This window comes from Calonectris borealis, chromosome 10 (assembly GCF_964195595.1).
Source record: "Calonectris borealis chromosome 10, bCalBor7.hap1.2, whole genome shotgun sequence".
Lineage (NCBI taxonomy): Eukaryota > Metazoa > Chordata > Aves > Procellariiformes > Procellariidae > Calonectris > Calonectris borealis.
The window spans coordinates 913,999-928,783 of NC_134321.1; the positions used below are offsets into that span (position 1 = coordinate 913,999).

General features: G+C 48.9%; 1 protein-coding gene across 5 annotated transcripts in view; it reads left to right on the forward strand.

Annotated features, from left to right (window-relative positions):
- SRGAP3 (SLIT-ROBO Rho GTPase activating protein 3) overlaps positions 1–14,785 on the forward strand; it is a 128,360-nt gene that overhangs the window by 95,195 nt on the left and 18,380 nt on the right. For 4 of the 5 annotated variants that reach the window (XM_075158566.1, XM_075158569.1, XM_075158568.1 and 1 more), the window contains 7 exons: positions 2,306–2,527; positions 3,047–3,148; positions 3,392–3,589; positions 4,912–4,996; positions 7,521–7,548; positions 11,473–11,575; positions 14,333–14,393. In XM_075158566.1, coding sequence (XP_075014667.1) covers positions 2,306–2,527; positions 3,047–3,148; positions 3,392–3,589; positions 4,912–4,996; positions 7,521–7,548; positions 11,473–11,575; positions 14,333–14,393 — 799 coding nt within the window. The remainder of the gene's footprint in view (positions 1–2,305; positions 2,528–3,046; positions 3,149–3,391; positions 3,590–4,911; positions 4,997–7,520; positions 7,549–11,472; positions 11,576–14,332; positions 14,394–14,785) is intronic. The other variant, XM_075158570.1, reaches the window with a different exon arrangement.

The window sequence follows — 14,785 nt, forward strand, 5'->3', positions numbered from 1 at the left end:
AGTAGCAGTAGGATAAATGCTGGGTTATGACCATTCGATAGTTCCTGCAAAAATCTTCATTATTGCATGTATAGTTTCACTGCTTTAAAAGACCCTATGGGGACAGGCAGGCTGCACTCGTGTATCTGTGAGCAGGAATCAGCCTGTTGTGGTTTTACTGCTGCTTTTTGCACAAACTAAACCAAATACAACTCTGCGTGTGACTTGATCTAAGCTGAGGGTTATCTCTTCAGATCTGCAGAAGGCACGAGATGACTTCTTTGGTTGGAGTTGCTTGTGGCACCAGCTGAGTTTTCATATTTCAATTTGAGTTTATCAGTACTGATGTTCTGATGCAGAATCACTTTCTGTGCCTTTCTGTATTGGTTCAGTAATGTCTGTGGATGCTGTAAAACTGGAGAAAAAAGGTGGCTCTGAAATGCTAGCTTCCAACAAGGAGTTCTGCTGCTGTGGAAAAGTTGGTCTCGTTTTGGGTCGTTGGGATTATGCTAGCAATCTTTCTTCTCTTTTCTGTAGTTTTTTGTGCCATGCTGGTCCTCCTGGCAGTGGTTTTGCTAGGGCTGCGCTGGGGCTGAAGCCTGCTCACCATACGCCTGCTCGTGCTATGCCAGGGTGATTTTGGTTACAGGTCGGACAGTGAGAACTTCCTACTCGTTCTTTAATCTGTGTGGCAGCAAAGTGTCTTAACTTCTGCGATATAAATTGTCCTTTGGTAGTTTTCACGTAATGAGTAATTCGCTGGCAATGGTTAGTTTGGTGCTATGTGCCACAGGAGTATTTCTCAGGGGGTCCCTCTGTTTCTCCCATGGAGGTGTCCCTGTGACCCGCAGCCCTCCTGCACCTGGGCATATCTCTGCAGATCATGGTGCTTGTGTGCAGAGGCACCTGAACAGCTTCAGACCGCGAGCGTACCACACTGCTAACCGCCTGTGCTGACCAGGGTGTGCTGTGCTGTGCCCTGCAGCGGCACCCGCGCTGTGCCAGGAGACAGGAATGAGTACACTGGGGACATATGATTATGAAACTCCTCACAGAGGATGAAGCCATAATTATCTAAATTTACGTCCTCTGTCAGGAACTCCAGACCTCTCTTACGTCCCAGAAATAGATGTGCTTCAGTTTTGGACTGCAGCCCCCAGTCTGTTTCACTGCACTCTCCTTGCAGCCCCGTGAGTGCGGCACAGGCTGATGCGTTGCGCTCCTCCTGCTTCCAGCATCCTCTCTGTCTTGCCTTTCCCTGCAGAACATCTGTTGGCATCCAAATTTTGGTTGCTTCTTTGGTGCCCGTCCTTGCCCCCCGCTCCCAGGGCAGGCTGCTCGCAGTAGAGCCAACCGGTCGGATCGGAGCCCTGCGGAGGTTTGTGCTGTCTCAGGGCTCCCGTCGAGGACTGGGAGGAGAATTCTAAGAGTTACTTTTTGCTCAGCTGTGATTAAGCGTTCATAGCAGCAAATCCCTGTGCTGTTGCTATACTTAACATGCCAAACTCAATTATATTGAGAAGAGAGTTTAAAAAACTCAATTATATTGAGAAGAGAGTTTAAAAACAAGCTTTTGTCTAACGTATAGTGTTTTGGCAGCAATTAGCTCTGAGTTTTATCATTTTCCCCAAGGTGAACATGAGAACAATCAGTTATGCATGAGAAACTGCTCCGAGGTGAGAGAGGAGGACCACTTCCTAGCGAGGATATAAGGGTTTGCACATACTGCAGGGCATGTTTTTCAGTGCCACCTTGCTTGAATGTCCGTCTGAATTTGATAACTTTGGGATATGGTTTCTTTGTGTAAAAAGTGCTTGCAGGGTAGTTCACAAGGCGAGAAGGAAATCGCTGGGGACAAGCAGAGGCACAGGCCCTCTGGCCATTTCTTTCCCGGGGGCCGCTGCAGGGCACAGGTTTTGCCATCGGTGTGGCCCCTGTGGTCACGCTGGCCCTGGGGCGGTGCTGAGCAGGTAGCCAGGGAGGACCGTGCTTTTGAATGATTTCTTTCCTCTGTCCTGTCTGAGAAGATCCTGTGCCCTTCCCAGTAAAATGAAGGGTATTAAACCCTGGTGCCGTGGTGAGGGTCCAGTGCAGGGTCGCTGTACTATCTGGCTGTTTGTTTCCTGGTACTTCTTCTTCTTCAGTCCTCTTCCCTTCTTGCCTTTTCATATGGTATTGCAGTACGCTGTTAAATATACCCTGGTATGACAGGACTGATGTTTCTCTGGAACATACAGTGCTTTTTCTGGTGTTTAATGTACGCATGACCCTCCAGAACAAGGGTGGGAGTGTTTGTGTGACCGGACCATTCCTTGGTATTTCTCAGTGCTGTGATCTGGGATTCCACGCCAGCCTCGCTCGGACGTTCAGGACATACCTGTCTGCCGAGTACAACCTGGAAACCTCCCGCCACGAGGGCCTGGACATCATCGAGAATGCCGTGGACAACCTGGATGCACGGAGTGACAAGCACACCATCATGGACATGTGCAACCAGGTCTTCTGCCCTCCGCTGAAGTTCGAGTTCCAGCCTCACATGGGGGATGAGGTAGCGTACGCACCTGAGGGGCTGCAGAGGTGCCTCCAGCCTGGCCTGGGCTGGCTTCCTCCTCTTCGTAACCATCACTGTTAAATTATTTCTGACTCCTTATCCCTCTGTGCTGTCTTCACACACTCCTGGTCATGTTTCCTTTCTTAATGAGACACTTGGCTCATTAGGGCTCCTCCTTTCTGTCTGTCTCCTGCTCCGTATCGCTCCCAATTAGGAAGCCTGTGGTTTGATTCTCAGCTGAACTGCCCAACAGATTTGTAAAGTGGAGCTTTGATTTACCTGCTGTAATTGGAAGACTTCAGAGCGCAGCTTTCAAACGCTGGGTAGAAAATGCTTTGTGCTGGCCCAGGTCCAGGGCACTGCTGATTAGAAACTGGGCAATGCAGCCTCCCTGGAGGCTGCGAGGAGCTTGTAGGTGCTGGAGAGAATCACTTAGGTATTTAAATGTGTATGTCTAGTCAGTGCACGACCCACTGAATGCTCTCCTGTCTCTCTCTGGTACTGCTCCTGTCTCAGGTGTGTCAAGTCAGTGCCCAGCAGCCTGTGCAGACTGAGTTGCTGATGCGGTACCACCAGCTCCAGTCGCGACTAGCTACCCTCAAGATAGAGAATGAAGAGGTAAGAAGTCGCTCTGGGTCTCGTGTTTGGCCTCGTAGGCAGCATTGCTCAGCCTTTTGCCAGGGGATTTCCTGGTGTGCTCAGGTGTAGAGTCCTTCCAGCGACAGTGCTGAGAGCTCCCATTGACTGCAGCTAGCGCAAGAGCCAGCCCAGTACTTAGGAGCTGCCTGTTGGCCAGTTGTTTTGGCTCAAGATGTGTCATTTTACCAGTCCGCTTCAAAACCTGTCTTCTATTTCTGATAGGTACGAAAAACTCTGGATGCCACAATGCAGACTTTGCAGGACATGCTGACAGTGGAAGACTTTGACGTTTCAGATGCCTTCCAGCATAGTCGCTCCACTGAGTCAGTCAAATCAGCTGCATCGGAGACCTACATGAGTAAAATAAACATCGCCAAGAGGAGAGCCAACCAGCAGGAAACCGAAATGTTCTATTTTACCGTGAGTCCCATCTCATGCGATACAGGACACAAAGCATTAATTGCTAGGGCTGAATCCCATTTTAAGTGCTCATTAGTGAAGAACAAGAACCAATTCAGTCTCTTTAAGTATTTGTCTTCTGTCTGATTTGGAACGCATTTCTCAGTGGCAGGGTAGTGCATAGGAACTGACAATCCAGTGTCTGCCTTTTTCTTCTTTTTGAAGGAAAAACCGGAGCAACCAGTTGTGACCAAAAACTTACAGAACTCAGTAGGAGTGGCTCAGAGCAGGGCAGCAGACTCCAGCCAGCCTCACAGCGTGTCACCATTCAGTGGCTGTTCCTGGAGGCCTTTACAATGTTGAACCATCAGCCAAGCCTTCCTTTTCTGGCCTACACAGCTAAAATCTGCCCTTGGCCCATGGGATGAACTAAACAGTCGCTTGCACCTCATGCAGGGTGTTGGAGGAAGCTGCGACAGCCTGGCTTTGCAACGCCTTGCTGTTGTGTGCGTGCTGGGTGGAGGCAGCTGTGCTGCAGCCTTGCTCCCGTACTTCACTTCCAGGCAGATCTAAGGTTCTCTGTTATAGTACTTGAAATGAAAGTAATAAGCCATCAGTTCAGCAGAAGTAGCCCTCATTTAAGCACAGTTAATACATATGCATAGAAAAGCTTCTACTTTCTCTTTTCAGGGGGAAAAAAACTTGCAGTTTTCATTTTGAGTTGTGCTTGGTTTTTTTTTAATGTTTTTTGCAAGAATTTGATCTTTCCCATTCTCTGTTTTTCATTTTCCATCTCTGTCTCCCTCACTCCTCTTATCTGTAAAAGTACTTGCTCTTGAGTGTTACCAGGTGTGAAACAGTCTCACAATGAAATGAGAAGTTGTACTGCACAGTTAGTGTTGCCCAGTGCATAAAGCATCTGATGGTCCCTGACCTGGGAAGGTCTCATGCACTGGGAGTTCTCGCTCTGCATCACTTGCTTGCACAAAGGCAAAGCGCCTGTCAGTGGAAGGAAAGCCTCTTTGATTTTCCAGACCATTCCCAGAAGCCTGACAAAAGAAAACTTGCTTTGAACTCTTTTCTTTGGAGCTACTTGCGTTCCCAGGCAGGAGGTGCAGCACCAAGGAGACCGGGCTAATAAGATCATCAGGACTGTGGCTGGAGCAGTGAGAAGCGATTAGACCGTGCTCAGCCCTGCGGCGCATCTGACGTCTGGTTTCTCAGAGCCTGTCAGCCTCGCCGAGCCCCCTCCAGCAGCCCCCCTTGGCAAAAGTGTACATCAATTACGGACTATTTTTGCCCAGAGTCTTAACCTACCTTGTTTGTTTTATTTTTAATTCCAGAAATTTAAAGAGTATTTGAATGGCAGTAACCTTATCACGAAGCTCCAGGCTAAACACGACTTGCTGAAGCAGACTCTTGGAGAAGGTGAGTCGTGGGGCTAGGTCCAGGGCGGAACCTCCCATCACATGAGGCGATTTTAAACCAGGCGTCATCTTTCAGTCTTACTTGCTGTCTGTGTTTTCCTGAGTGACTGATGGCTTCTGTCCTTGGCTGCTACTGCTAAGTTTAACCAGTGACATGCAAAATCATTATTTCCCTGGAGTATTAGTCTTATCCCGCCTTTCTTTGGGAGTGCACATAGAGAAATTTGTTTGAATCTTATACTGAGTGCCAAAGTGCTGTGTTACTTCTCCAACAGCAAAGAGGTTCCCACCCACTCCAACCCTCTGCCTTTGTCCTTTCTCTCCCTCTTCTTCCCCTCTTAGCGCAGCCCTGAGCACACGTATTTTCTTGTCCTTGATGCTATGCTTCTGTGTTACAGATTTGCCAGCAGTCTTGCTGATTTAATAGGCCCCTTTCCCCTCTGGCTATGTTTTTTTTCTGCTCTAAACCAGAACGGCAAAATCATCTTTGTTTTTGAAACTAACTGTTCCATAGCAGGCTTTTATTACCCCAGATAATTTCACAAGTTTGGTTTAGAGCACATACACACGAACAGGCTTCATACAACAGAGGGGGCAGTAACTTCTGAGGGAGGCAGGAGCGTGTGGCTCCAGGCTGCAGGTGGCTACCTCTGCCACTGCTGGGGTAGTGATGCACAACCATGTCCCCGTGAGAGGATTTGTAGCTCTTTTAAAGGGTTCTAAAAAATTGCATTATTTCCAGGTTAAAGAAGATGGAGGTGAGTTAGTATCTTGATTTTCCAACAGGAGAGAATATATTTGAATTAAAATACACAAATGGTCCATGATCTTGTTTTAACAATACAAAAATTGGACTCCTCATCTCAGAGTTAAAAAAAAACAAAACAAAAAAAACCCAAACCTTTTTGTTGGCTATTTTGCCAAACATATTTTCTCTGCCAAATTTATTTAGCCTTAAAATCCACCTTCTAGTTAGATCCTGTGGTATGTTCCACTTAGTGAACACGGAGCCAGGTCAAGGCACAAAATGTAAACACTGCAGGGGTAGATACATAGGGCTCCATTAACATATTTCTTTTCCCAGGGGTTTCAGTACTCCCTGTAGCTGCCTTGACCCCTTACTGCCCTGCCATAGCATGTCAGTGGCAGCCCTTCTGCATCCTCCCCGAGGCAGTCCTGTGTTCCATACCAGCGTGGTAGGGGTTGTGCGAGGCTCGGTGGGTTACTGCGTGCTGCCAGGCAGGGTCCCAGCTCCTGGGTCTGAATTCAGGCTTTGACATAGGCAAGAGGGATGGAGCATGCAGTTCACCGAAACTGGACCCATCTAAGCTCTGTTTATTGGATACAGGGCTAAGACTCCTATGGATGGGCGCAAGATGTGATGAATCTGTTGAAGATTAATTTGATCGCCATCCTGCTCTCTCATACAAGAGCCATACTAATGCCATACTTAAGAGGAAGAGTGCAGGGTGAGGCATTTTAATTCTCTAGGGTTGTGCAAAAGCAGATGTGGAAGACTTTCACATGAAAACTTTCTGAATTTCTCCCAGGCCATGGCATCGTCCTGCTATGTAGGCGTTCAGCAAATATTTAGCCCAGAAATGCCCAACGCTGCATTTCAGCATGAGCTGATTCTCATTAGGAAGAAGTCTGGGTTTGCAAAACACTCATGTGGAATTCTTTTCTTTTTCAGTGAGGAATTGGCTGCAAGCTTGCTTTCTGCAGGTGCCAAGGGAGAGCAGGAAGGAGGCATGTGCAGCCAAATGCTTCTTTTTATGTGTCTTAGAAAAAGGAAGAATAAATCAGCTTTCCTGGCCTTAGGAGAAAGGCACAAACAACATGTGAGATTAGTTTAGTTTTTTTTCAGTGGCTTGACGAATACTTTAAAAAATGAATAGATCTTATCAGTGGTGATATGCTGCCGTTTATATGAAATCCAAGCACTAAAAATACACGAAGGGGACGAGAATATTGACAGCCAGAATAGAGTCTGTCTGATCGTGCTTAGATGGGCTGTTATCTCACAGGAAAAGGTGGGGAACTGAATACTCTGCTGCGTTCAGGTGCTATCAGTGGCCCTCCATGAGGCATTGGATAATCTCAGCGGCCTCCCCGGGGGCTTCAGCCCTTATCAGACTGCCCCTTTCCTGCTTGCGTTTGGCCAGTCCCCAGCTAGTGTAAATGAGTGCTTATTGCAGAGGACCTGCAGTGCATCTGGTTATTTACAAGTCGGGCTTCATATTGCAAATAAACTTTGAATATCAGTGGGAATTGAAGATGCTTTCCCTCTCTTGTGGCTGAGTCTTAGACTTCTAATATGTCTTTTAGCGTCAGGGGTTTGTACAGCAACCAGCTCGGCATCTCCCCAACCTGCGGGGCCCTCAGGCACATTCAGCTTCTTTTTGCCAGAAGGCAGGGCTTACAGAACCAGACGTAGGTGTGTGAGTGCCTGTGTGATTGTGTTTTAACAGTCGTTTGGTGGTGACTAACATGGAGAGATGATAGAAACTTGTGTTTCTTCACAGGTGAAAGAGCCGAATGCGGAACAACCAGGTGAGCAGTTTCTTCCACTTCATCTGCTTTTGGGAAGGGCTCGCTCTGGCAGGAGGAAGGTGGCTGTGGGAAGGGTGGTTTGCTTTGCTACTGATACAGCTTAGCAGGGTTCAGATTTAACCATCTTCCAGCCGCCCTGTGCTGGCAGGCCAGAGGGCAGGCAGTCCCAGGCTCCCCACATCACTGCCCTGCTTCTCAGCTGCAGTGCCTGAAGTGGATTAATTAGGGTGATGACAAACAGGCCCTTGTTTTTGCTGCAGCGTAGTTTCTAGCTGACTGGCTCTGAAGTGCCTGGAAGTGCTATGTCAGCACAGTGCGGTGCTTGTAGCATAGCTGAGGTTGGGTTGCGTTCAGACAGCAACACAAGGGTGTCCACCTGCTCCCTACCATCTCCGTTCACTTGAGGGCTTTGATATGCTCCCAAAAGTCTCTCCCAGCTCTGGCTGCTTTGTCCAGGAGTGCAGAGCATCCCTGTATTCAGATTTCCATCCCTCTACAGCAAGAGATAGCGTTAGGGGTGAATGTAGCAGGGAGGAGGCTTTGATCTGTGTCCAGCCCATAAAGCATCTCCACAGAGCTCTGGTGGCTTGCTATGAGTGTGCTGGTTTTCTAACAGTAAGACACAAGCCAGCAAAGCCTCCAACCTTCTCCCTCTGTTTTATCTTTTTACAACCCTGTTTCAGTGTTTAATAAAATTTGCAATACCAGCAAAAAAAACCCCATTCACTGTTAGAAATGCCGAAGCAGATGGTGAAGCCTGGGCTGCCTTTCCAAGCAGGAAAGAGGCTGTCTTAGCAGAGGGCAGCGGGGCGGCAGGGTGCCTTGCTTTCTCACCTTCTGGCTGGAGGGGGACTGTGCTGCCGGCGCCAGGCTGAGGGCGTCAGGGCTGGGCACCCACCGGGGCTGCAGTGCAGGGCAGCGAGGTGTCAGGACAAAGAGGGGCCTTCCTGCCTCGCGTAGGCCTGAGAGCTGGGACTGCATGGTGTATCACTGCACTGATGTGCTCCAAGGAGCTGCTCTTGACCATGCTCCCCGGTCCCCTTTGGATCAGCCATCACGGCAGCCACTCGCCCGCTGCAACCGCTGCCTCTCCCTGCGGGTCCCAGGAGAGCTGCCCCACAGCACCCTGACATCCGCGGTGCCCCAGGTGTGTTTGCATGCATGCGGCTGGTGGGGGCTACCAACACAGCCTGTGAGGTGAGCTCTGGTCCTTTGGGTGTGCCAGCAGGGCTACCTGCTGAGCTGGTCAAGGAAAGCGCACCCAAACGGCAAATGGCTGGGTAAAATCATAAAAAAAAAGGGAGAATTTGCGCTTGAGTACTTTGTTTATCATGAGTGGGTGCCCATGGGGTGGTGGTGTCGCAGGCCAAAACAATCAAAGGAATGAATAACAGCCTCCTACATGAGGGATGATGGCACAACTCCCTGCTGCTTCTGTTTGCTTTTGTTTCAGCAGTTGCTTTTACTTCACAAAGGAAAACAAACAAGGGACAATCTCCTTCTTGTGCGAGGCAGCGCTGTAAGCGTAGGCAGAACAACCTTCCCACCAGATACAGCTGGAGGCCAGGCTGCCCCGGCTGCCTTGTGCCAGGGCATCCCCCGGGGAGAGGAGATTACACGGCAGCAAAGAGCACTGGGTCTCTGGTCTGCAGTACAGGGCTTCTCAGCTGAGAGTCAGGTGGGCACTTGGATGGACAGCAGTCATTTCTGCTCCTCAGTTACCAGTTGAAGGAGTGGTGAGAAGCTATAGGAGTGTAGAGTCAAATTGCTTAATTAAAGGCATGTGGTTAAGGAACCAGTGGATCAGAACTGTCACCTTTGCATCACAGCTCTGTGTAAATTGTACATGTCCATTCGGCTCTGCTTTGTGAGAACTTTTGCATGAAGGCTCCTAGCACTCACTTTTGTTTGCAGTCATGATCTCTCCTCTACAGACAATATAGCCTGGGGGTAGAGGACAGATCAGAAATCGGTTAGAGATTTTATGCTATTTTTCTCACTTTTCTTGATCTAGGCACTTGGGTCTTAATGTCCTTCATTATCAGAAGAAGAAATAAAAATGTGAATAGTGTTAATGAAAGCAGCCCTCCAAAGTCCTAATCACGGCACGTTATGCAAATAAGTCACACATTTCCATGGCCTCATTTCCAGAAGCAATAGGTGTCTGTTACCCTTGCTGAAGTCAACAGGGTCTTCAAGGTCTGTGCCCCGTGACTGATGAGGACCCTCAGTCGCTAGCTAGTAGGGGTAGGGTCACACCGCTTTCTAATGCGCATGCCTACCTTTTCTGTTCTTATAGAGTTGCTGGTGGGTTTGCTCGTGTCTGTTGACTGGGCTCATCTTTTTGTTTGGTGGTTTGACTCTTAGGAATGCCTGCCAGAAAGACGAAAAACCATTCACATCCCTGTGAATGTCTCCCAAACAGAAGTTAGCTACAGAGAGGTGGAAGTGTTCCCACTTTCCTCTTTCTGGCCATCTATGAGCAGAATGAGGTCCATTTAGGAATAAACAAGAATACGCCAGTGTTTTCCAGGGGTAGCTGTGACTTATTTTGGATATATCAAGGAATCAGTTGAACTCTTCAGCTACTCTTGGTGCTTTTTCAGGCTGCCAGAGTGCTGAACTGATGGAGGTAGGAGGCAGGTGTTAAAAATCCTATTGAGCACCAATGGCTTCGTTTTACTTCTAAAATGATATCATAGAATCATAGAATAGTTTGGGTTGGAAGGGACCTTTAAAGGTCATTTAGTCCAACCCCCCCCTGCAATGAGCAGGGACATCTTCGACTAGATCAGGTTGCTCAGAGCCCTGTCCAACCCGACCTTGAATATTTCCAGGGATGGGGCATCTACCACCTCTCTGGGCAACCTGTGCCAGTGTTTTCACCACCCTCATCGTAAAAAATTTCTTCCTTACATCTAGTCTAAATCTACCCTCATCCCTGGTACTAGCACAAACACTGAGCAGCAGTTTTGATATTTGGCATCTCAGAGAGGGAGAATTGTATCTGCAGATCGTGGGTATCAAAGACAGTTATGACCAGCTGTGTTTAGCAGCTTTATTACTCTCTGACTTCAACGAAGCAAATTCTGCATGAAGAGCATTCCTGATCACCCATTGTTCGTTCAAGCTGTGGTTGTTGGTTTAGTTACTGCTCTGTCACTGATTTCTGAAGATGACTATTTTTTACAGTAGAAACTAGGGCTCTTCAAGAAGCCTGTAGCAACTAATAGTTAGATTGCTGTATGTGGCTGCAGCTGGGGTTAGAGTCTGTCTGATAGGAAAATACTGGAAGATTATGGGGAGGGAAAATAATGGATAGGTTGGCTTACTGCTGTTAAATGTTTTTATCAAGATTAATTTGAACTTATTATTTAAATAAAGGCTGCAGTCTTGACCTTGACTTGAAATTATATGTGCAGCATATAGTGAACAGCTCTAATTTTGCTCCGGGCTGCCTACAGGTTAGCTCTGCTGCGTTAGTTCAGATGCTGGCCAGCTGCACCCGGGCTCAGCTTGGCCTTTGGGACCCATAGAAGCAAGGCCATTGCGGCACTGGCTCCAAAATGAGTTAGCCAAGGTAGTGCTAGGGTAGCCCACACCAGGCTGTTGGAAAGGACTTTGGAGTAAGCAGAGGGCACGTCCCCAGGAGCCGCAGGCGCTGTGCGCGATGTGGAGGTGTGGAGCCAAGCTCTGTGCAGGTCCCCTGGTTCCCGGTGGAGCGGTGTCCGCAGGGGGGACGCAGCGGTGGGGACGCTGAAGTGTGAGCGGCTGCAGAGTGCATGGAGCTGCGTGTCGAGTCCTCACAGAGGGATTTTTCTGTTTGATTTGTTTCTTATTCTCAGTCATAACCTTTGAGATCTCACCCTGTCATTGCATTTATGTTGGTGTTTTGTTGATTTCTTTTGTTCCATTTTCTCCCAGGCCCCCATGTCTTCCCCCTAAGCCACAGAAAATGAGGAGACCTAGGCCTCTCTCAGTCTATAATCATAAACTCTTTAACGGCAATATGGAAACGTTCATTAAGGTACTCGCTGGCTGACAGTAAGAGTTTATGAACGCTGTGAATGTAATGGTGGCTTTCCTGTCCTAACTGCTAGCTGCTTTCCTTCCTCGGCGGGGTCTCTCCGGTCCGCCCTGCACCCAGTTGATGTGGCCAGCGCACGCTTTGCCTCGGTGACGATTTCTCTCCATAGCTGTCCTCGCCCGTCATGCGTTCCTTGCATTACCCGTCCCGTTGGGGCCGGCGCGCCCCGGGGCAAGGGTAGCAGTGAGGGCCCTCATGGCTGGTGGCTGTCGGCCGTGCTGGCCGGCTGTGCGGTGCAAGGCGCTCTTGGCTGAGCGTCCGCGTCGTCCAGCGCTGCTTCCACCCGTCCTGGGAGGGAAGATCAGACAGCAAGGATAACCCAGCCCAGCACCCTCAAAGGGTCAACAAGTCCCCCCACCTTCCCTTTTTCCACACATTTTTGGTGTCCATCTTCCCCCGTGGCTGAGGGGGAAGGTAAAATGACTCATACGCTCCCAGAAAGTGTCTCCCAGTTGTAAGGACTGGCAGCCTTGAACTGAAATACCGCTGCGTGGGAGGGTACATGTAATATCCTCATCCTTAAACAAAATATATTAATAATAGCCAGCCCAGCTGGCTCATCCCAGTGCCAACTGCTGATGGGTGGCCGAGGCCCTCTCGTACAGCTCGGTACTTACTGGGAGTCTGAAGGCCCTTCCCGCAGCCCAAGCTGGAGGGAGGGTTAACCTGCAGGGAGGACAGGCGAGAGCTCTCTGTCGGTGCGGAGCCGCGAGCTCCTCCCGTGGAGGCCGTTACCTCTGAATGTGCCAGGAGAGGAGACGCTACAGCTTGCACGCTGGCTGCAACCCATGCCGGCGCCCGTCCGTGCTCGGCGAGGGCCAGGACCCTGGGCTCGGCTTCCAGCGTTGGAGCAAAGTGATTCCTAAATGGCTGCTGAGCGGTTTCCTCCAAACCGTCGCTGATAACATGCAGCGTGCGGTCTTCATAAATGTGGGCCGAAGCATTTTCTTCATTTAAGCTGGGGTGAACTCAGATGAACTCCATTAATACCAGTGCAGTCCCAGTGGAAGGGGGCATTTGGCCCTGTTCATGCCAGGAAATTACCCAGAAGTAGAGATTTGAGGAGAAAAATGAGGAGACGTGGACGTGGGATTTGTCCCAAAGGATACCTCCAGATATCTAGCTGCTGATCCTCCAAAATCCAGCACTTTGCTATTGCCTGGCTGCTGGAAGGATTTCCAAAGGAAGCGATGCCGTTCCTGTTGCTCAGGGTGTTTAATCCTGCGCTGAAGAAGGCTGTAGTGAAAATGCTGTAGGACACAGTAATGACAAACTGTTGGATTAGGTAAACTAATAGGCATTGTCTGGCTCCAGTTTATTCTCTTAGGCTCTTTTAGTGCAACCGTAAGCCTAAGGGCAGTGTTTATAAACAGTGCACTGTCACAAGTAATATACAGGCCGGACTGACAAAGCCAGTAATCTCTTTAATACCTGTAATTATTCCTTCCTTAAAGTGTTTTTTAAAAAAGTAATGCTCATTGAAGTCCAGCCTGTTCAGCACTGTGGAAGAGGAATTAGCTGCGGTGGAAATCTGTCTGAGCGGAGGGGTGTCCTGTGCCCGCGGAGACTCCTCGGGGGACGCTGCTGTGCTGCCAGGGTTGTCCTCGAGGCCGGGGGCCGTGCGCTGCCGTGGGGTGCAGGGCCGGCGGCTGCTGCCCGGTGCCCCCGCGCCGGGGCAGCTCTCCCCGGAGCCTGCCTGCGCCGGGCAGGGGCTGGCGTTGGCCTCGGGCTCCTGCGAGTGCCACAGGTTCAGGGAGGGAAGAAATCGGAGAGGCTCTTTCTGCCGGTCGCCGAGGCTCGGGTGCAGCGTGCCAGGCGGGGTTTGGGAGGGAGGGTGGACAGCCTGAAGGCCTGGGTTGGACCTTGCTAAGCTGCCATTGCATTTGAGCGTTCATGGCCTCCGAAAGAGATGCTTACCTCTAACTGAACTTATCCTTGCTTAATCTTTTCTTTTTTTCCCCGCTCTGCTGCTTTTTTGTGTTCTCAGAGGAAGGAGGAATGCGCGAACGAGAAATCAGGTATTTACTGGAGGCCCGTCTATGAGACGGAGTAAATTAACCAGAGAGATGCAACTGTACTCTACTGGAAAAAACAACCAAACAAAGCTCCTAAGGAAAATAAACATCCACTTAGGCAGTCAGACACAGCTCACATTCCCCCTTGAGCTCCTTCCACAAGGGGCCCGGAGAGAAGCAGCTTTGAAACAAAAGCCAAAACTCATCGCAGGTTCAGATACAGGCAGTTCATTTCATACGCTGTGGTGTTTTGGTTTTTTTTTTTTAGCATCTGCTGACAATGGCTCTTTCTTTAGGCGGAAATATTGTTGTAAGCTCTGTTACTGGAAGCTTATTTCATCAGATGGGTATAGCACAAGTTTTATTTCAGCTCAGTCTTATACCTTTGAAATGGAATAGCTGTAATCTCATTGCATCAGTCCCCTGTCTCAACTAGATAGTGAGAAGCAGTCTTTCACACACTTTATGAAAGCTTTTTTTTGTGCATAATTGACTGCACATAGTACACTCAGCACTTTTTGATGGTTTGATGCGTGTAACGCCTCCTTTTCTTGCCTGTCCTCTTACTAAACTCAATGGCACTGATTTTCAAATCTCTCTTTTTGCAATCTTTAATGCATTTCCCGTGCTTTGTTATCAATAAACCAGTAATTTTTTTACTTTTGCCTTTCCTTTCATGAAGGATTCAGGCCAGGCTATTCCGCTTGTAGTAGAAAGCTGCATTCGTTACATCAATTTGTACGGTAAGTTGATTCAGTAATATCAACAGAAACTTTCTGCAAAGGAAATTAAGTACTTGTAGTTAGCAGTGAAATATAGTAGAGATGCCCACAGCCCTTGCTACATGGGCTCAGGTTGTATTTACAATGGCATTGACTGTGATGTAGCATTGGATGACTGGCAAATATTTAGGTCCTGGTAGCACTTTTTCAGGTTAAATTGTTCGTTCAGGCCCCAGGCCGATGGGAGCCGTTTCAATGCTTTGATCTGGGGGGCCTTGATTGGAGAATATGAGGAGAAATGAATTGTAGCAGGGTGTCCCCTTCTTGCTCTGAGCCTTTCCGGGTGCATCGACTCCTAGTTTCTGCTGTTCTTTACCAGAAAGTACTGCGTAACAGTTATAAATCTTTTCTAA